The 20412-nt window shown below is 41.2% G+C and overlaps 2 protein-coding genes across 3 annotated transcripts in view; one reads left to right on the forward strand and one right to left on the reverse strand.

Annotated features, from left to right (window-relative positions):
• pear1 (platelet endothelial aggregation receptor 1) overlaps positions 1-10279 on the reverse strand; it is a 55890-nt gene extending 45611 nt beyond the window's left edge. For both annotated transcript variants that reach the window (XM_047598110.1, XM_047598109.1), the window contains exon 1: positions 10050-10279. The gene's annotated coding sequence lies outside the window, so the exon portion shown is untranslated. The remainder of the gene's footprint in view (positions 1-10049) is intronic.
• Positions 10280-14362: 4083 nt separating this feature from the next.
• Positions 14363-20075, forward strand: gpatch4 (G patch domain containing 4). The gene is made up of 8 exons (XM_047599233.1): positions 14363-14499; positions 15737-15815; positions 15905-15978; positions 16065-16157; positions 16246-16359; positions 17180-17319; positions 18690-18740; positions 18835-20075. Exons 2-8 carry the CDS (start codon positions 15737-15739, stop codon positions 19418-19420), a joined length of 1137 nt encoding a protein of 378 aa, XP_047455189.1. The 5' UTR covers positions 14363-14499; the 3' UTR covers positions 19421-20075.
• The last annotated feature ends 337 nt before the right edge of the window (positions 20076-20412 follow it).

A 20412-nucleotide genomic window follows, 5' to 3' on the forward strand; every position in this document is an offset into this window, starting at 1 on the left:
TGATCAAGTATCTGTCCCCTCCCCTCAAAGACCCCCCCCCCACTAACAGCACAGGACACCCTCAGAAGGCCCGTGTCTGTTCTGTGATGAGTCACACAGTGTTAGTCATAATGTTATGGCTGATTAATACACATATCTATTCCAAACCAAACTCATTAAAATCTGATCCAGTGAAAGTAGTGGAGGGTCAGTGACATCTGGATCGTTCTTCTAACCACAGAGAGAGTCGAATTAGTCATTCGACCGCATCATTCTTCTTCTTCTCTGAATCACTCTGCAGCTATTTGATCGTAGCAACAGGATATTTCTGATTTCTGTGGCACTGATTGATCTGCAGGAATGTCCTCTCGGGCCATTGTTTGAGAGCGTGAATCACGGGCGCTTTGTTGACTCAGACGCACACTTCCTCCACATCTCTTCCTGAATTTCACCGTCCGACGGCCGTTCAGGAAACGGCCTCTGAGCTCCGAGCGTTAGCGCTGTTTTATTTACCGACGCGGCCACGTTACTGGCTACGCACTGCAAAAACAGCAAAATATTCTTATATTCAACCAAATCATCTTGTACTAAGAAAAAAATTATCAATCAGTGGGTTCAGTTTTTTTTTGCTTGACAATAATTCTTAAAATAAGCACATTTTTTGCTTTGATAAAATTCATTTTTTACAGTGTGCAACTAGAGAATAAACCTAAAGTTGTGTGCACTGTAAAACATGAGGCAGTTGAACCAGCTAATGTTTTGTTTGTTTCCTTCATCTAAATATACCAGAACCGCTCCAGCTGCAGCCGTACGATCTACGCGTTAACTAGTAAATAAACTATTTTAACTGAATGCAGCCATGTCTTATGTTTACACAGAGTCACATGTTATTAAGGCAGCAGTGGGAGTGGCAGGAATGACGTACAGTGTAATGATTTGATAAATTATGTAACTAACCCTTTCATGCATAGTGGGCAGCTTTTCAAAGGTTGTGTTTTTGTATATGTGTGGGTTTTAGAGTTGTGAGTGTGTATCAACCAACACAGCGGATGATTCTGCATCACGTCCACCAACTGCTCCGTCGGTTGAAGCGCAATTTTTAAAATACTTTTCTTTACTCAAAATCAAGAAGTATTAATATAATTGTTAAAGTTTCTGGATATTTATTTTTTTTCAATTAGGAATTTGTAATTAATCACGTGAGTGGTCTATTTTGAAACTTCATGAAAAAAAAGTCAATTGCATCACTTTTTATACGATTAAAGGGGAATAAAAACACACAGGAAAGAAAATGTTGACTAATTTTCTCATAATCCATGTATGAAAGGGCTAATTAAACATGGCAAAATATAAAAAAAGTGCTATAAACTCACTGTTATTTAAAAACAACTTTGTAAATAACATTTAAATCATTTGAGATCAACTTTTCGTTCAGCACTGAGCCCTAAAATTCAACGGAAGAGTTCTGTGATTTCTAAAACTAAGCTTCGATTTGAGGCTGAACAAGTTAATTATTTGTTGCTTTTAGAGTTTTAACTTCGTCTTTAGTTTGCTCTTAGTTTAACCAACAACATATTTGTACAGAATACGTGATAAAAGATGTTTGAAAGAAACGCCGCTGACCTGTTCCTGACGCTGCAGACTATCCCGGCCCCTCAGATATTTCAGGTCTTAATTCTTTAGAAACATCAGAGGATCGTCCCCCGTCATAACAGTTGATTTCTTTAATCATAAGATCTTCCTCTTTAGCTCACGATGTCTCAGAAACCAATTATTTCTGTGCTTCTCTTCCCGGGTCACAAAGTTGTGGGAAACACAGCTACAAAAAACGAAGAGAAAGACGGAGCCGCCGCGTTCTTGGCTGATCTTCCCATGATAAACTGAGCAAAGACCAACACTTCTTCATCCATATTTATTAGCACGCAAAGGGTCCCCCAACATACACAGGACCGGCCACGGGGTCGAGAGCCTTCGAGAGCTTCAGAGCGGCTTAAGAAAACAGAGAAACCTAAAGTGAACTCAGCCATAAACTGTTGATGTTAGTGTCGTCTCTGAGCTGAAGAGCTCCGTTGTTTAGAGAAAAAAAACTAAGAAGATTAGACGCACAAATAAGCAGCTCGTCCTTTCTCTAATGCTTAGTTTGGCTTTGGTTTGATCGCGTTCAACATTAGACGTCGCCTGCACCGACTGATGTTTAGTTTCTAAGCCCGAAAACCTGAACTTGAACCCACAGCAAAGTCGCACGTATGTTCTGTAGGGATGAGTGAGGATCAGGTTTTATTTAAAACCGGTACTTTTGAAACGGTGTCGGTGCTTAAACAATGTGAAACACAAACTCAGGTTAAACCACAAGACAGAATAGGAGGCGTTTATGATGAGGACAGAAGAGAGAACAGGCTCATAATTAAGATGCAGGTTTTCACTCTGATGAAACGTCTTCAAGAAACTCCACGAGTCCAGTTTTCTTTCTTTCTTTAAGGTTTTTGGATGCATGACCTGGATGACTGAGATGGATTTTCAGTATAGACAAACAAAAATTGATTTTCATTTTAAAATTCAACAATGAAAATTGAAAATCGAAGCATTTTTCTTTATCGAAGCTGAGAATTGATGAACAAAACTTTTGATTTTCATTTTCTGTTTTCTAAAAACAAAACATAAAATCTTTTTGTTGTTGTTCTTGTTGTTGTATTGTGAAACTGGAGGTTGTCGTTTGAAAACAGATCAGGTTTGGAGGTTTTGTTTGTCCGTTCTCCACTCAGATAAAGAAAAACGCTTCAAATTACAATTTTGAATTTTAAAATAAAAATCAAATAACCACTCATTTATTGTTTGTTTGTATCCTTTTCCACTGAACATACACAGACCACCTTCCCTTCTTCTTCTTCTTCTTCTTCTTCTGCTTCTTCTTCTTCTTCTTCTTTCTTTCCATTTGCAGTAAATTCTGCTCCACTTTGTGAAAAAGCTCTAAAGTTTTATGGTGTGTCAACAGAAACATGAATCCGAGCAGACTCATCCCTCCTGGTCATGTCTGACTTGTAGAGATAGTTTTTTTGTGCCAGTGTTGCTGCTTGACGTTGGGCCTCCAGGTCTCCCGTCACTTGTTTGACCCGTGGTCCGTTACGAGGGGAAACAGGCGATCGGAAACACTGAACCGCTGCAGGAGGCCAAACCTGCCAAGTCATCAGAAACCTCGGTGATGAACCCAGATGTGGACACGCAGACCTCGACCTCGGCCCACCGGCTCTCTGCTCTCTGCTCTCTGCTCGGCCTGGTTGTGGCTTCACACAGCACAGATTGCTTATGTGCTCTAGTGGTCTTGACCCTGGTGGTGGTGGAGGAGCTGCAGCTCTACTGCAGAGGTGTGAAAATCAAACCACATCTGTTTGGCAGAAAGAAAAACGCCAAAGACGAGGACAGAAGCTGAATGAATCATGAATTTATTTCAAGCCTGCAGACGCAGCACTTGATAATAATAATAAGAGAAAAGAAGAAGCTTTGTGTTGTGTTGCAGCTCAGTGCGTCGGGTGGAATAAGCTCCTGTGGGGTCTGTGGGTGACTGACAACTTTACACCGAGTGTCTGCAGGGTTTGCATCTTCGAGGTTTGAGGGACGACGTGTTTCTCCCTGACTGTGGACAACGTTCCCATGCTGCAGATTAAACATGAGCCTTTAAGTCACGGCCGTACACGAGAGAGAACGCAACTTACAGTAAGAGACGCGAACCACGCAGCATCTGCTTCTGATTAAGACAACACTTCTTCTGTGACTGGATGGCAGCTTTTTTTTTTTTTTTTTTTTTTTTTTTTTTTTGCAGCTGCTACAAGCTGGAAACCATTTGAGCTGCAGGGGCCATCTTTTCTTTTTCTGTTGTTGCTGCTGATGATGTTTTTTGTGCTGTTTTTTTTTTCCAGGATTAATGACCAGAGACTTTCTAGTTTTTGTTGCAAAAAAAAAAAAAAAGTAATGCGACACCTGGGTGAGTTACCAAACAGTCATGTGTTGGTGCCTGCAGCCTCGTCCTCTCCAGGGCTGAACACTGGGAGACAGATGTGCACAGCGATGATTTCCATGTGTACTGTTGTTGTGTTGCGATAACCGGCCCGGTCTCTGAACCACATTAGGACAGGTAGTAGAGTCCGGCCGAGTAGTTATCACTTATTATCTTGTCTCTATCTGTATTTCCAGGAAGTTCAGCACGGGACGGTGAATTCCTAAAGGTTAGAGCCCATTGATTTACCGGCCTGCTGCTGGCACATGGTGAGCTGCCTTTTCTGGAGGACGAGGTGGAAACCTGCAACTTATTAAAGTGATCATTTTTAGGGCCCAAAAAACTCCTTCGTACTCTCTCCGTCTCCAGATGGGCCTCTCATCCTGCAGGCATCTGGAACTTAAAGACTTATTTTCTTTCTCCGCTCAGAGACTCGAGCCACGTGTGCTACCCCGAAGGTGAACCCTCTGAGATGTTCCTTCACTTAGTCCCTGTGCTTTTCCCAGCAGCGTCACCAGACTGAGACGCCTCCAACCCCCACAGGTGGCGCCGTTAATTCACTTTGTTGCTAATGAAAGATGAAGGCAGGCTCCGCACAACGAGCTCCAGTTAATCAAAAACTCTGCACATTTGTCTCTGGGGGCTTTTTTGCTTTGACACCTGCGTGTCTGGACAACACAACAGGAAGACGAGAGGACGGGAGGACGGGGGGGGGGGACATGTGAGGGCAGAGAGGAGACAAGAGCCAGATACAAGCCACCACACACAGGACATCCTGGGCAAACAACGCGGCGGGAGGGCGCGCGTCCAGGAGCCTGTCATCTTGTTTGGGTATGATGTTCACGACTCACAGAGACTCAAGTGGAGGGGAAACTGTTGACACTTTCTGTTTTTATTTCTGGACACCCGGAGGCAAACAGAAGCAGCAGGAAACACAGCAGGCGTGCGCCTGTGAGCCACGGAGGAGTTTATTTTTTTTTAAATTTGGTCCCAGCGAGGCGTCTGCAGACTCTTCAGCCACCGCGGCTCCACTGCTCAGCAATTAATGCAACAAGAACTCTGCTGTTAACACGTCGCACAAACCGTCACAACCACCGAGCGTCTTGTCAGCACTTTATTAAGAAGGTCTTTGAAGGCAGCGTGCTAGTGTCATTACGAGTTCATCAACTACAGCCCTCGCTAATATTATTAGCATCATCTCTGCAGCTCTTTTAGATTTAGAGTGACTGAAATAAAAAGGTTTCGGATCGATCCCTCAGGTTCTCTGTCTCCACTCATCTTTGCAGAACATGTGCAGAACATGGAGGGAATGAAAACAGGGACAAACAATAGGAAACATCTTGCATGCACATCCAGGTCTGCATCTCAACATTCTCTTCCTCTGACATGTAAACACGAGCAGAGCTTCGAATAAATAAATAAAAATCAGGAGTAGAAGAGGAAAGAGTCCTTGAACGATGGCATTAGACCCACTGCTCCCACATTTTCCAGCAGCAAACCTCTTCTGGCTCCTCTTTCCTTTTCTTTCCTTTTTTTTTTTTTTTTTTTACATAGAAGCCTTTTTCCAGGCAGAGCTTGTGTTGTTTTGACTAATGTGGACACTGACAAATAGTAATAATCTGTCATCTTGCTTTTCCTGGACCCAGGTTTGTCTTTCAGAAGTGGCCTGGAAAGTCAACTAGAAAAAAAAAAACAAAAAAGGAAAATAAGTCTCTCATAAAATGCAAGATGGACGGCTCAGGGCTCAGCACAGCTGGTGGAGTGGATCTGGGTTTGAGCTCAAGAAAAACATCAAGAGTTCTAGCAGTTCATGTCCACGTGGTGCCAAGCATGACATAAAGGCCATTTGTTTTTCACATGCTCCCATCGCGCACGTTAACCCTCGTCATATTTCATCTGACAGAACGAAAACGCAGCACAAACAACGACGTAAACATGGAAACTAAAAGCGAGAGGTCCTTCCATCTTCATTTTCTTTTAATTCTACATCTCAGGTTTCACTCTGCTCCAGTCGCAGACGCCACAGCAACACAAGACACCAGCGAAAGGCCTCGAAATCTTAATGAACAATGTCTCCGCTGCGGCTCCGCCCACCTCCCAGAACACCGCCCACCAACCACCGACATAAGAGGCTTCAGGAAAGACCCTCGCCACAGCACAAGTAGTCTGTGGTCGCTGCATCTAGCGGCCGCTGGCTCCTCCCTCGTTTCCAGCCCCAAACCCGCCGACCTCTACTTTTTATGACGGGTTATTTGAGCCAGAGCCCGGTGAAACTGTGCATGTTCCACAGCCAGAGCAGAGCGAGCGACCCGAAGCCCCCGGAGCTGGAGGCTGGAGGGCTGCAGTCCAAGCTGCTCCAAATTATTTGCACGGCTGCAGAGCACATGCAGTTGGAAGGTTTGTATGAGCCTGTGGTAGGAATATTCAACCAGCGTCACCTTGTTATGAATTCCCTGTGCTCCCTGGATATTTTTACACCAAAAATAAAGTTTAGTGGAGTTGATACGGGTTGATACTAAAATTACAAGAGACGTAACAGTGACATAACACGATCCTTTGTAAATAAAGCTAGATTTTATGCATGTGGGATTCAACTAACACAAAAAGCCTGAGGGAGTTTTCAATCAGATGTAAAGAGTTTCGAGGTAAAACTTCCGACGGTTCAGACTTTTATTAGCATTAAAACCGTGTCTGATAACTGCACGAAATAATTCACAGTGAAACGCCTGATTTCTGGAGAAGCAGCAGCTCTTAGTCCTTCAGACACTGGTGCACATGCACAGGTTCCCCTGAAAACTCATGGTGGAAGGTACCTGCACAGGTAACACTTCTACTGTGATGAGACGTCTCCATGAACACAACCCACAACTACACTGCGAGCACAAGGAACCTTTAGCTGTTAACTTGTGGCTGAATGCATGAGGGGGGATTTAGGGACAGAGGAGAACGTCCTGGTTTGTCTCTAAAAGTTTCCTACAGTTCATCACTAAAGGAAACTGAAGTTTGAAGTGTTACCAACGTTACTCCTGCAGAAATACGTGTTACTGACACGACACGTAGCAGCAGAGCAACATGTGTTCCCGTTGAGTATGAACGCTGACACTTAATCATGAATGTTTGGTCTGTTTCTGCTCCACTTCAGTCATGAATATGAATAATAGAAAATGCTTCAGATGAGAATCCTTCAAATAAACAAAAAAAGATCCAGTAAATTTTGAGAAGAAAACCTTCTGTTTTAGAAACGAATCCTGAAGGAAACATTGAAACGTGTTTGTTTTTACAGGAGTAACGTTAATGCGTCTCAGTCAGATAATAATAAAATGATGAGAATAAATTTGCTTTTCCATTATTCGGGTGGAAGCAGCGCAGCTACTAAACCCAGTGATGATGTGACTGTTCACTTGTTTTTGTTTTTTCAAAGTAAATGGTTTCAGTGTGTGTATAAGCACATCTCTGCTCCTGATCAGCTGGTTTCTGATAAATCCGTTCTCTCTGACCATGTCATACAAACATCAGGGGGAGAGTTTCAAGGAGGGACGTGGACCATCGTCTGCTCCAGACGTTCAGGGTTGGAGATAAAGTTAGAAACAAAAAGCTTCTTCTTCTTTAGATCTCAAATAGTCCAGTTCGTTAATCTCCACCTTTTACCCACGAAGATTCACATACTTCTTCTTCTTCTTCTTTTCTATTTCCAGCAGATTTCATGGATTCAAAGATTTATATTTGTTGTTTGCAGCCATACAGAAGCATGAGAAACTGTGCAGTCAGGACTGGGATTATTACCCACAGTGACTATAATATATAGACACTAATTAGAAACAGTATAGATGTGAATAAACAAGATGAATAAAGCAGAAATAGAAATAAAAGAAGCATGAATTGTGATAAACGTGATGCTCTACTTTGGGTTTGGGGCGTTTAAACACACATGTGATCATATTACTGCAGAATGATTCAATCCGAGGGAAAGTTTGTCCATGTAAACGTATCTTGTGTGTGTGTTGTGTGTCTGTGGGTCATTCCATCGTCTCCACCTCTGCTGCAGAAACGAGGAGTTTCACCCACAAACACACAAAGCTGCTGCACGGCCGCTCGTACAAATGTGCACAATCCTCTTTTTAAAGCGCTCATGTGACAACGCAGGACAAAAACAACGAGCTCAGGCTGCGATTTCACTTAAACAACACAGACACGGTGTGTGGCCGTCGGCGTACAGACACTGTGGTGTCACAATAAATCTGAGCGGGGGGGGTCGGATGAGTTTTAATGACTCTGTACTTCATCTCTCCTTTCTCCTGTTCCTCCCTCGTCTCTTTGTGTCTCTGGTCAGTGTCACCTCCAACAAAAACAGACCCACCAGAGCGTCTGACATCCAGCTCCGCCGCTCGGTCGGCTGCATCTCCAGCCGTCAGACCAGAGACGACGACGCGTGATGCTTCACCACACAAATAAATAAACACCAAATAAATAAATGACAGCAGGGACAGACTGAGGGGGAGGAACGTTAACGTTAGGATACGTTAACTCCGTATCTGTGGACACGTGAAGAAGCGGCGCTGGAGCTTTCAGGAACGTTTGGAAGAGAAAGACAGAAAGCTGGAGGCTTCCTGCTGAGTTCTGGTGCCAGAGCAGATGTGAAGGGTCAGGAGTCCGGGACCAGGTGGAGCAGATTTACTCTGATAGTTAATCACAGCTCGCCTTCCTTCACAGATGTTTGCAGGAGAGAAAAGGTGCCAGCGCCTCTTTAATCTCAAAGCTTTTCATTCACCAGTCGCAGTCAATAAGAATGAGTTCACAGTGATTTATAGGGAGTTTACGGCTCCACCGAGGGAACGCGGCGAGGATTTTATTTCCAAAACGCTCCTTTTAGAACTCGGAGCTCTAAATATCGCTGTGTCAGTTTGTCATCGGGCGACTGTGAATGTGTTTGTCTTTGATTGTTGCTTTCTTCACCCGCGTCTCTGCAGCAGAGCGACCTGCAGCCGCTCCAGAAAAGGATCGGCCAGACGCTCTGACTTCACACATGCCCAAAACAAACAGCGAGCGTCTCACATCTGCAGGGACAGCGCCCCCCCCACACCCTCCCCCTCCACCCTCCACCCTCTCACCCTCAACATCTGCTTCATCTGATTAACTTCACTGACAGGACATGAAAGTCGCGTCACAACCACACACACAGGAAGTCATACGGGCCACAGCCGCCTCATCGCCACGTTCCTCCCTGGCTCCGCGGCGACCTGGAGGAGCTCCAGAACCCAGCGGCTTAATGAATATCAGCAGAAGAAGAAGAAGAAGAAGAAAAGGAGGAGGAGGAGGAGGAGGCAGAGCGCTGAGGAAAGAGCAGACCTACTCCCAAGCAACTTCCTCTGCATGAGGAGCCAGAGCTGCTCCTCTGACTCCAGCTCCGTGTCGATAGCGAAGCCAAAAGAAAAGAAGGGAAACACACAGCAAGTGCATAAAGTGGTGACAAGGCGCCAGAAGCTCACTTAAACAAGTGGTTCAATAAACACTGCGATAAATAACACGAACATTAATCTTTTACAGACAGATACGGTTTCAGCGCTGGAGTTTGAGTCCAAAACATCTGACCCAGAAACTCTGGAGAGATGAGAAGTTTCACTCTGCTTCCTCTGGTCTGTGTCATTTAAACTAAAAGCTGCTTCCACACGATAAGATCAGAAACTGTATTAAATTATGCTTCATACTAGAATATAACAACGTGAAAGTGGCTAATCTCTGCGCTCTGTTCACTAAAAGCAGCCATGGAGGAAGTATTTAAATCTACACTTCAGTGCAAGTAAAAGGGCAACATTAAAATACCAAAAGTACTTAAATAAAAAATGTTTAAAAAATCACATTTTATATTTGTGCATTAACGTGTTTTAAACCGTTTTAACTCCTTCCACCAGAGCATCATCTTTCAGGAGATCATACTCCATTTTTAGGAACCCCGGTGTGTCCACGCTGCCACGCTTTCCATTCACACACACAGCGAGTCAACACACACAGTTTAAACTGAATAGAAAGTCCGCTCATCACTGACATTATCCTCGTTAAACATCGCTTCTTTTTTACTCACCTTGCCCCGGAGACAGGAACAGCGGGATCCTGCGTCGTGGCGATAATTCACTTAAAAACCGACCTCGGAACTCAAATGGCGAAACGAGGAGAAGGAGGAGAAGGAAACTGTGTTTATTTAGAAAAATGGCACACACTTGGAAATATCTTGACTCCGCGTAAACATTGAGAAGAGCGCAGAGAGAGAGAAAAACGGGGGAGGGTCCTGAAGTGGGGAGACTGGAAAAAGCGTGACAGCAGCCGAGAGGGGACTGGAGGAGGAAGAGGAGGAGGAGGAGGAGGAGGAGGAGGAGGAGGGAAAGAAGGAGGGATGGGGCAGAGAGGAGGTTTGGGGAGGTCTGAGGGGAGGTTGGGAGCGTTGTTTTCGTCCTCAGTGGGGCCCCAAGACCTGGATGAGTGCGCGTAAATAATGGAAAACACATAGATATTTACATATAGAACTGAGTGCATATTGTCTGATGTTCATATATTATTGTCTCCTCCTCCTCTCAGTTCCAAGGTTCTGGGTTCAGCTCTATCTGGAGCCTTTGTGTCCAGAGTTTTCTGTTCTTCCTGTGCCTGGTTCTGTCCTGCGCGCTGCTGTGGTTTCCTGCCACCGTGAGGATGGTTGTTGTACCTCTGTGATGGACCGGGGACATGTCCAGGTCTGAGCGTTGTGTCCTTGTGTCCTGACATCTGAAATGAGTCCTGCAGCGTCCTGATAGTTGACATGACTGAAAGTCTGTCCACGTCTTTAAGAGCCTGGTTTTCTCCACATGTTTGCCACTATTTTTTAATAAGGAGAGATTGTCTTTAATTGTAATTAGGAACAAATATCTAGTCGTTAATGACTCGTTATCAGGGGCGTCACTAGGTTTAAGGACAAGGGAGGATCAGGCACCAGGAGGTTATTATTATTATTATTGTTGTTGTTGTTATTATTATCTGTTTTAAACACATTGCAGCAGCAAACACAGTTCTAAAAGTGCCCATCAATAAATAAAAAAAAATGAAAAAATACTATTAATTATTTAAATTAAGTTAATATTAATGAATATTATAAACAAACAATGAATAGGCCTAATGACACCAGTGGTTGTTTTAATTTAGCTTATTCTTATTCTTAGTCACATTTCAGTTATTTTTATCTCATAGTTTTAGTCTAGTTTTAAAAAGTCAACTTTTAATCACAACATTGAGTCAGAATGCGACAAACAATATTTATTTTATACGTCGTCTTTAGACTGAATCAGATTTAATCAGATGCTTTTCTCTCTTGGACCAATGTGATTTAACAAAGTTTAAATCTGGAGCACAAATTATTTAAATCCAACATTTCAAATAAATTCTTATCATGTTAAAAAAGTCTCGTCTTGTTAACTTTTGCTCACAGTCTATTTTTGAGATCGAATGTTTTTATTAAAAATTTTCTATATGTGTTATATACTGTATATGGCAAATCAAATTATAACTATCATTAATTAATAATCTAAGGAAAACCAGTGGGATTTATATTTTATATTTTATAAATTGTTACAATATTTACTTTTCTTATTATTTGCTACAACTCTGCATGTTTGTATAATAATCTTAAATTTTGATATATTTTTATTCTCTAATATTTCTTGATGGACGTTTATTTTTCTTATTTACATATTCGAAATAAACTTTTCATTCATTTGTGAACAACTATAACCTGCAAAACATTTTACACATAACGTTTTATCCTCCAACCCTCTGCACCACAGCCTTTTAAACGTGGAGGTTTCACCAGGTAAGCTACAGAAATTAATATGCATTTCCTCTTCTGCTGCTGCATCCCAACATAATATGTCACTATGTTATTATTATTATTATTGTTCATTTCCAGGAAGTGTCATACCAGCGAGAGACAGAGATAGATAGAGAGAATATGTGATGGTTTCCATCTTAATACATAAGACAAATAAACATTTTATTCATAGGCCCTATAACAGGGAAATGGCTGATTTTAGTGTAGAACATTACAAATGACAAATTAGGCCATTTTCTCATAAATTAATCCCAAATGTTACAGAATGAATTATTTTATTGTGTCACGGCTGAGAGATTAAAAGATTTTGTTTTAATGGAAGTCAATGAGACATTTTTCTTCACTAAGGTCATAAGAAGATAGTAAGTGTTAATCTGAGGCTACATAAAAACTAATAATGCAATTAAGTCAATATTTTAGATCATCTTGGTCATATCTAAGACAAATGTCCCAGCCAACATTAGTTTTATGGAAACTAGATAATTTTTGTTTTAATTAAAAAACAAAAATGTAACTTCAAATAATCCAGTTGGTTTTTAAAGGGTTAAAATGAATGAAGTGGTTTCAGAGATTTATACAGACAAAATCTGAACATTTAAGTTAAGTTTTTAGACTTGAGGTGAATTAAACAGACGCCTGAGGGTTAAAGACAACAGATTGTTTAAAAGGTATTAAAAGTGTTTGGGGTTTTAGTGTCTATCCAGCATCTCCATGAGGTCAAGTTTCTCACGGTTTTTATCATTAGATATTAGTTTCAGCTCATCTTCATTAACCTAATTAACACAGTCAGAGGATGATTCGTTGGGGAAAAGGAAACTAACAAGGAAACGATTTCAATAAACCACGAGTCCAGATAAACCAGGACCCACAGAGACACGTCTCCTGTTTCCACGTTCACGTCCCTCTCAACCAGACTCTGTTCATGTCCCACAGACTTTATTGACAGCTGTGTAACTGGTCAACCATGATAACCAGCCGGCTCAGGACGGGTGCTTCCCCACCTCCCCCCCGCCCGCCGACCCCCCCGCTGGGCACTGACACAGATAAACAACCCGTGGATGGAGCAAACATCCTCGCGGCACAGAAACCGGTGGAAGAGGAAGCAGAAACTGTTTCCTGTTGGCCACATTTAGGGCAAATCACCCCCCCCTTCCTGATCCTTTACCGCTGCTGCTGCTTTTATGTCCCGGTGAGGTCACAAAAGGTGTCCACAAACATCTGCTAATGCCGAACAATCCCGGGTGTATGTGTCTGTCACACCCAGACATCATCATTCCTGACTGTCTAATCAGTTTGGAAACTAAAACGTAATAATGATGTTGGTTGGAAGATCAACTCCAGATGAAGGACAGATTTCTGTAAGACTGAGTAACTGTGTTGATTTCTTCATTCCTGTAGTGAACTTGGTCTCCTGAGACGTGGGCTGAGAATAGATTTTAATGAGTCCAACAAATCATCTTTAGCTGTTTTTTCAGAAGGAAAAAATGACATGAAATGAATAATAATAATTTATGATGACTGTTATTCTGCGTTGAGGTCACAGAGGAGCGCAGACGTTAGATCCATTTGTCTTTGCCTGCGGGTCTAAACCAGTAAAACCTCATATTAACACTAATTTTTACCTTGGTTCATGTGTTTTTACATGAACAGAATTACACCCAAGACTGTGAACAACCATGTGAAACACTGACATCTACTGACACATGAGTTTTATGGCTACTGTCCTCTCATCCACCGCTGAGACGGTCATTAAAAACACATGCAGTGCAGCTTAACTTCATTTTAGGCTCCAGTGGAGATCGAAATATTATGCCAGGATGAATATAAATTTAGTATTAACAGTGCTAATAACGCTAATTAGCAACTTATAATGATAGTTAGACCTACAGCCTACAGCAACAATGTGTTGTTAGTCAATAGTAATAATAATAGTTGTAGGATTTGTATAAATACAAGTGGAATTTGGAGGTGGTTTTCTGTCACCTCTGACCAGGTTTCTCATTCTCCAGAATTTACCTAAAGTTCTCTGAGTAAACACAGCTTTGTTTTAATTATTCAGAAAAAATAATACACAAACTATGATGAATAATTAACTGATAACACCCCTAAGAGACATAAACCAACCACAAAGAGACATACAGAATTCAGTGAATTCTTTATTAAATCATATTTTTGCCCCAAAAGTCAGAGGAACAACTATGTATGATTTATATTTAGTATTCTCACATTTAAGAAGATAAAACCACTGAAAGTTTGGCGTCTTTGCTTAATATATATATATATATATATATATATATATATATATATATATATATATTATTATCATCAGAAACATTTGATATATGTTTACTTCTGTCTCTCTTGTACTTTTGTTCATTATGCAAATTCTTTACATTTCTGCTCATTTTATTTTATATGATTTTATTTTACTATATTTTTATCTTATTTTTATTCTTAGCAATTTCCCTTCTGGATCAATAAAGTCTCGTAGTAGTTTCAAGGTCTGTTCCAAATGTACAAAGACGTAGAAGAAGAAGACGAAGAGCTGCCCACGTAGTGACGTGTTTCCGGTGTCATGGCGGCTCCCTGAAGAAGCCGCGTGTTTAGCTGCTGATGCTGCCGTTCTCCAGCTCTGTTTCCTTTTTGTTTGTTTCAGTGAAGACTTTTTAATCGTTAAAAGGTGTGTGGAGTTTTTATTTGTGTCACGGTAGCGTAGATTTATCAAATGTCAGTTTACGGAAGACTGTTATTACTAAAGTTACGTTAGCATTTAGCATTAGCTCAAACTAAACACAGACCAGAGAGACGTTTAATTTTAGTAAACACAGTGAATTCGTGCATTTAACATGGAAGTAAAACATTTAACTTCACTTTTTACGTGTCAAACAACATCACATGAAAGAAAATGAGACATAATCACAACCGACACCAGAGGAAGCTGTTTGTTGTTCTGTTGATATGACACTTGTTCCTATTATTTTGACCTTGTTGTCAGTATCATATTCCCACATTCAAAAGGTTTAAAGAACCAAATATTTGAAGTCTTTGCTTAAAAATAGTAACTGTTTATCACCATAAATTTTCTCAGTTCTTTTTCTAATTGCTTCGTCTAGAGTTTATTTCTCCAGTTCAGAATCTAAATCTAGAAAAATAAGTATTTAATTTTTGTGTTTGGTCAGATAGTGTGTTTGAGGTGTTCACTGTCGTTTGTTCATAAATATATGTTTGTGTCATTAAATGTATTCAAAGATCCTTAATAATATTTCTACGTCACATAAAATGAGTGTAAGTGTGGTTACATTTAAATGCTAAGACTGAAGAATTGAGAATTTTAAACTGATGAAGTTTAAACAGCTTAGTTATGATAGACTTTAATGACTTAAATTATTTTATCGATAAATTTGTCACAGCTTTATTATTTTATGATATAAATAATAGGAGTAGTATGATGTTAAATCAATGTGTTGTGTGTAAGTAATGTGTTTTTCCAAGTTATCGATCTTATTAAGTTCAGGTAGTTAATAGATCCAAGTTTAAAAAATAGATTTTCTGAGTCTAATTGATCTCAGTTTGAAAGATCTGGTACAGACTCATAAAATCCTCTCATTCACTTTTAAACACATGGTCCTTAGGGCCATGAGATTAGACGACATGTGATGGAAATCCAAAAGATCAGAATCAGAATTACTTTATTATAAATTTACAAATTGAAACTAAAATATCTCAAATTAATTGGATTCAGAGAATCAGTAACGATACTACATAGTTCATATAAGTCGTATTAAATTAGCCTGAATGTTTTAGCAGTTTTCTGTATTTACTTTGAAGATCTGCTCATCATTTTTTTCTGCAGTATAAATATGAATAATAAATGAATGGTGTTTATGTGTCCTAAGTATTTATTTATTCTGCTTCAGATGGCCGAGGTTGTCCAGGAGAAAAGTCGCGGCTTGAAGTTTGCAGAGAAGCAGCTCCTGCGTCACGGCTGGGAGCACGGTAACATTCTCACACTCTTATTCCTGCAGGAGTCAAACTACAGCCTGCACAGCCCTACAGGTGTCTCATTCTGTCTCCTGTCCCTTCAGGGAAAGGACTGGGGCGAGCTGAGAACGGCATCGCAGAGGCCATCAAGGTCAAAGTGAAATGTGACAAAGGAGGAGTGAGTGACGCTTGGTTTTTCACCGATCTGTCTGTTTGGGATCGAAATGAGTCTCAGAGTAACGTTGACATGTTTGTCTGAGCCAGGTCGGCCATAAGGAAGGAGAGCAGTTCACCTTCCACTGGTGGGATCATGTCTTCAACAAGGCCTCCTCCAGTCTGCAGGTGGAGTCTGATCAGGTACGTGGACCTCCAGCCTGTTCAGAGCAGCTAAGACATCAGATATATGTGGAATAACCTTATTTATTCGTCTGTTTCCTGAATGCAGAACGGTATTAAGCTGAAGAAGACGGCGGAGGAGGAGGAGGACGGCGTGATATCCAATAAAAGGCCACGGATGGCCTCGCTGGCTAAAGCCAAACTTTACGGATGCTTCGTCAAGGTAATCGCTCTCAAATGCACCAACCAGGCATAACATTATGACCGCCTTGGTCTCTCTTGTGGTGACTCATCAGAGGATGAAATGAGGCAACAATCTGTGATTCACGCTCTCTCTTTATTTTTAAAACTAACAGAGCCGTGACCAGTTCTGTATCCTCATCTATCAGATTACTGAACAGCTGACCTAGTTTCACTCAAGTTCCTTGCGGAAGAATAAAGTGAATTGAATTGAATTGAAACAATGAAACGTTCCCGCAGATCAGTCAGTGCCACAGAAACCAGAAATATCCTGTTGTCACGGTCAAATAACTGCAGAGTGATTCAGAGACGACGAAGAATGATGCGGTCGAACATGACTAATTCAACTTTCAGTCTTCACGCCTCCACTACTTTCAATGAATCACATTTTAATGAACTCGCCTCAACGCTTTGAAATATATATGTACACCGATCAGCCATAACATTATGACTAATGCTGCGTAGGTGGTGACTCATTGCAGAGTGGACATGGGCCTTCTGAGGGTGTTGAATGTTGTTGCCTGCTGTAGGTGGGTGCTACATGAATACATGAATGAATGAATGAATGAATGAATGAATGCTTGGTCCAAAAGTTTCCCAGAACTGTCACTAGATGTTATAAACTTCTCCTGTCAGTGGTCATAATGTTGTGGCTGATCCGAGTATGTGCAGTAAAGCTCCTTATCTGGAATTCAAAGTTTAGATTTAGAGGGTTATACTTGTAGACTCCTGGAATAGAAACTTTTCTCCTCTCCACCGTGTTTTTCTGAACTTGTCTCGTTTTATGTCGCCTCCTCTTTCAGTCGGCCACACTCCTCTCTGGTCAGGAGCAGCCGGAGCCGAAGTCCTCCTCAGACAACAGCAGCAGCTCTGAGGACGAGGAGGAGGAGAAGGACCAGGACCAGGACCAGGACCAGAGGCTGGATCTGTCCAGCACCACCAAGTAAGACCTTCAGCTTTATCATAAACACAAAAAAGGTTCAAAACTGTGAAATAAAAGTGTTAATTTATAAGGAAAAGAAATATATACATGACAATACAAGGAGCAGGGTGAGGAGCTCGCTGACTGTCACCATCTAGGAAGTTTAAATAGGCTCCTCCTGAACATTATCGAGGCGAAGATAGGAAGAGAAACAGAGAAACAGCGAGCACACACTCCTACCAGGAAAAAATATGAGCACAGTCGTAACACAGATCTTAAGAAGTGATGCAGATTTTCCTTTCTATGTGCAGATTGTGGTTCCAGTAAGAGGTAATAAAACAAATCACTGTAATGTGTTTTTTTGGTTCCTCACGACATATGAAACCAGAACAAACGTAGTTCCTGCTTTTTCTGCTGGAATAGAACAGAAAATAGAAAATAGTAAAATGTGCACGGAAGAAAAATAAAATTCAACTGGATCCACAGAAATAAATTCCATCATCTCGTCTCTGTTTCTTTCTCCGTGTGGTTAGAAGTGGACTCATGCTGCTTCTGATTAAAATTAAAACAAGCGTCTGTGTAAAAAAACCATAACATAACGTAGCATTCCTCTGTGGAGAGTAACATACATGATCTATGGAGATAAATAATATATAGAATAGTATTTACGAGAAAATATGAATAACATAAGTTACAGAAGCCTGAACTATTTTATTAAGGTGAGTGAATATTGTAGAATAATGTATTTCATGGTGTTAAATAAATTTTGGTTGTATTTACGACTTTTGGTCAAAAAAATGAACTGATGAAGCTCTTCTTTCCATGTGCAGCATTTGTGGAAGCCGTGACATCGATAAATACTATGTTCTGATTGGCTGATAGGTCTGTGATTCTAGGAGCGGGCTGCTGCAGCCTCTTCCATTCACACATCACTAATATCTGTTCTTTACAGTTTATGTTTCTAATGTGTGGAGACGTTTATCACTTCTCAGTGTGAGAAATGTCGCGTGGGGTGTGAACTTACTGAAAAGCGTCTCACACCTTGAGAGCCCTGAATAAAAAGTAGTGACACTTGCAGCTTTAGCCCGACAGCACTTGGATAAAATGGTTGTTTGGTCGATGTCGGATTTGTTGAAACCAAAAAACCTCCCAACAACAAACACAGCTCCTTGTTTTTGGACTATTTCACCTCTCACCCAGTGACATTATTCACCTCTCAGCCCTGAAACGAAACATTTACAGGCAGCAAATGATGTTAAATGATGCTTGTGGATGTAACAGAAGCTGCCTATGATTCTCCTCGTCGCTGTCAATATGCGTCTTTGATTAATTTATCTGTTTACTTTCACATTTGACTTCATTTTAAAATCTTTCTGCATGTTTGTGGACAGACTCTCTGACGCTGATCTCATGAAGGTTTGTGGAGGACGCACGGCTCACAAGTAAGATTTATTTTATGCAGCCAGATTCCAGTGACAAATGGAGAAAAATCCTGAAACCATTGTTTTATTTTGTTATTTATTTATTTCTTTTTAGAGGAGCCAGGCACGGTTTGACCATGAGCGCCAAGTTAGCCAGACTGGAGCAGCAGGAGGCCGAGTTCATGGCCAAGTACGGCAAGAAGAGCCAATCAGGAAACACCTCAGCAGCTCCAGCCACCTCCCAGTCAGAGACGAAGAAGAAGAGGACCACAGATGAGCTGGAGCCTGATGAAGAGGATGTTAAACCCAAAAAGAAGAAGAAGAAAAGGAAAGCGGAGGAAGTCGAGGAGAAGACTGAAGTAGAAAACTGTGTAAACGTTGATCAGAAGAAGAAACACAAGAAGAAGAAGAAGCAGGAGGAGGATGAAGGAACAGGTTCACCTGCTGCAGAGGAGGAGGAACCAGCCGACGCTACGGTAATAAAGAAGAAGAAGAAGAAGAAATCGTCCAAACACCACGGCGACGCTGCAGAAGAAGAGGAGAGCAATGATAGAGAATCAGATGAGGCACAGCTGGAGGAAATCACAGAGACCACGGTGAAGCAGAAAAGGAAAAAATGTAAAAAGGACAAAACGTCCGTAGACGAAGACGAGGAGACACTTCCTCCAAAGAAGAAGAAGAAAAAGAAGTCGAAAGACTAGTGGGAGTTTAGAGACAAACACTGACTCTGATCAGAGAATCTTCCTGTTAAAGACTTTAAGGTTGAAGCTGAATCAGAAACTAAACGTCCACGAGATGTTTTATCTGCAGCTGATTCATCCACAGGGGTTTATTTTGTCAACTTTGTATGAACTATTCAACCTGGACCTCTACATCAAACAGTCCTCCAACATAATCAACCCTGGGAGCCAGGAAGTTGTTCTGGGCCAATCAGGTCGTGTGGGCGGGGCTTAATGACGCTAAATGGTGCGGTCACAACTTATAAAGGGAACCGTGGTTTCAGCGTGTGGCTGTGATTGGTTGGAGGACGCTCCAGTTGTGTGTAGTGGTATGTTTTATCTCTGAATAGGTTAAAACGCCCCTTCATGAAATCTAAATGTCACCAGACTCTGATTCTGATGAGAATTTGTCCCATCACCTCATAAATGATCAGATCTTTGTAAGAGTAGAATCAGTTCCTAACGGAGACACAACTTTACCACCACACAGTAACTGATTCACTGACGCTGTCCCCCAGGCTTTGAACCATGAGTTTTAATAGGAACATCATATGCTCTTTTTTTTTTTTGTAATTACAGAAAACAGACGTATTCAGATTAAACCGACTTTTATCTGCAAATAAAATGCGACTCTTTACGTTTCCTCTTTCAAGCGAGCTTTATTTAAATTTCCAGTTTATATGCAACACAGGATCCAAACACGCTGCACAGTGACCTCCTCTTTAAAATAAATATAAAGGATTCACAAAGACGAAATAAAGAAAAAGTTGAATTAAACCAGTTTTTAGACACTCTGTACATCATTTTATTCTGTAAGGAAACGTTATGGGACGGCTGCTTTGTGGTTTAACGGTACTCTGCATGAATGCAATACCAAAAAAAACAGGAAAAACTATACGAATATATCTACAAACATCAAATAGGGAAATGATGATAAAGGAAACAAATACATGAATAGAACTGCATGTGACCGT

Source organism: Mugil cephalus, chromosome 11, assembly GCF_022458985.1.
Source record: "Mugil cephalus isolate CIBA_MC_2020 chromosome 11, CIBA_Mcephalus_1.1, whole genome shotgun sequence".
Lineage (NCBI taxonomy): Eukaryota > Metazoa > Chordata > Actinopteri > Mugiliformes > Mugilidae > Mugil > Mugil cephalus.

Bases quoted from the DNA above. Each gene is read 5' to 3' on its own strand.
- gpatch4 (XM_047599233.1), top strand. From the start codon at position 15,737: ATGGCCGAGGTTGTCCAGGAGAAAAGTCGCGGCTTGAAGTTTGCAGAG. The intron at 16,158-16,245 runs GTACGTGGACCT...TCCTGAATGCAG, and splicing joins TGCAGGTGGAGTCTGATCAG to AACGGTATTAAGCTGAAGAA. The intron at 18,741-18,834 runs GTAAGATTTATT...ATTTCTTTTTAG, and splicing joins GGAGGACGCACGGCTCACAA to AGGAGCCAGGCACGGTTTGA.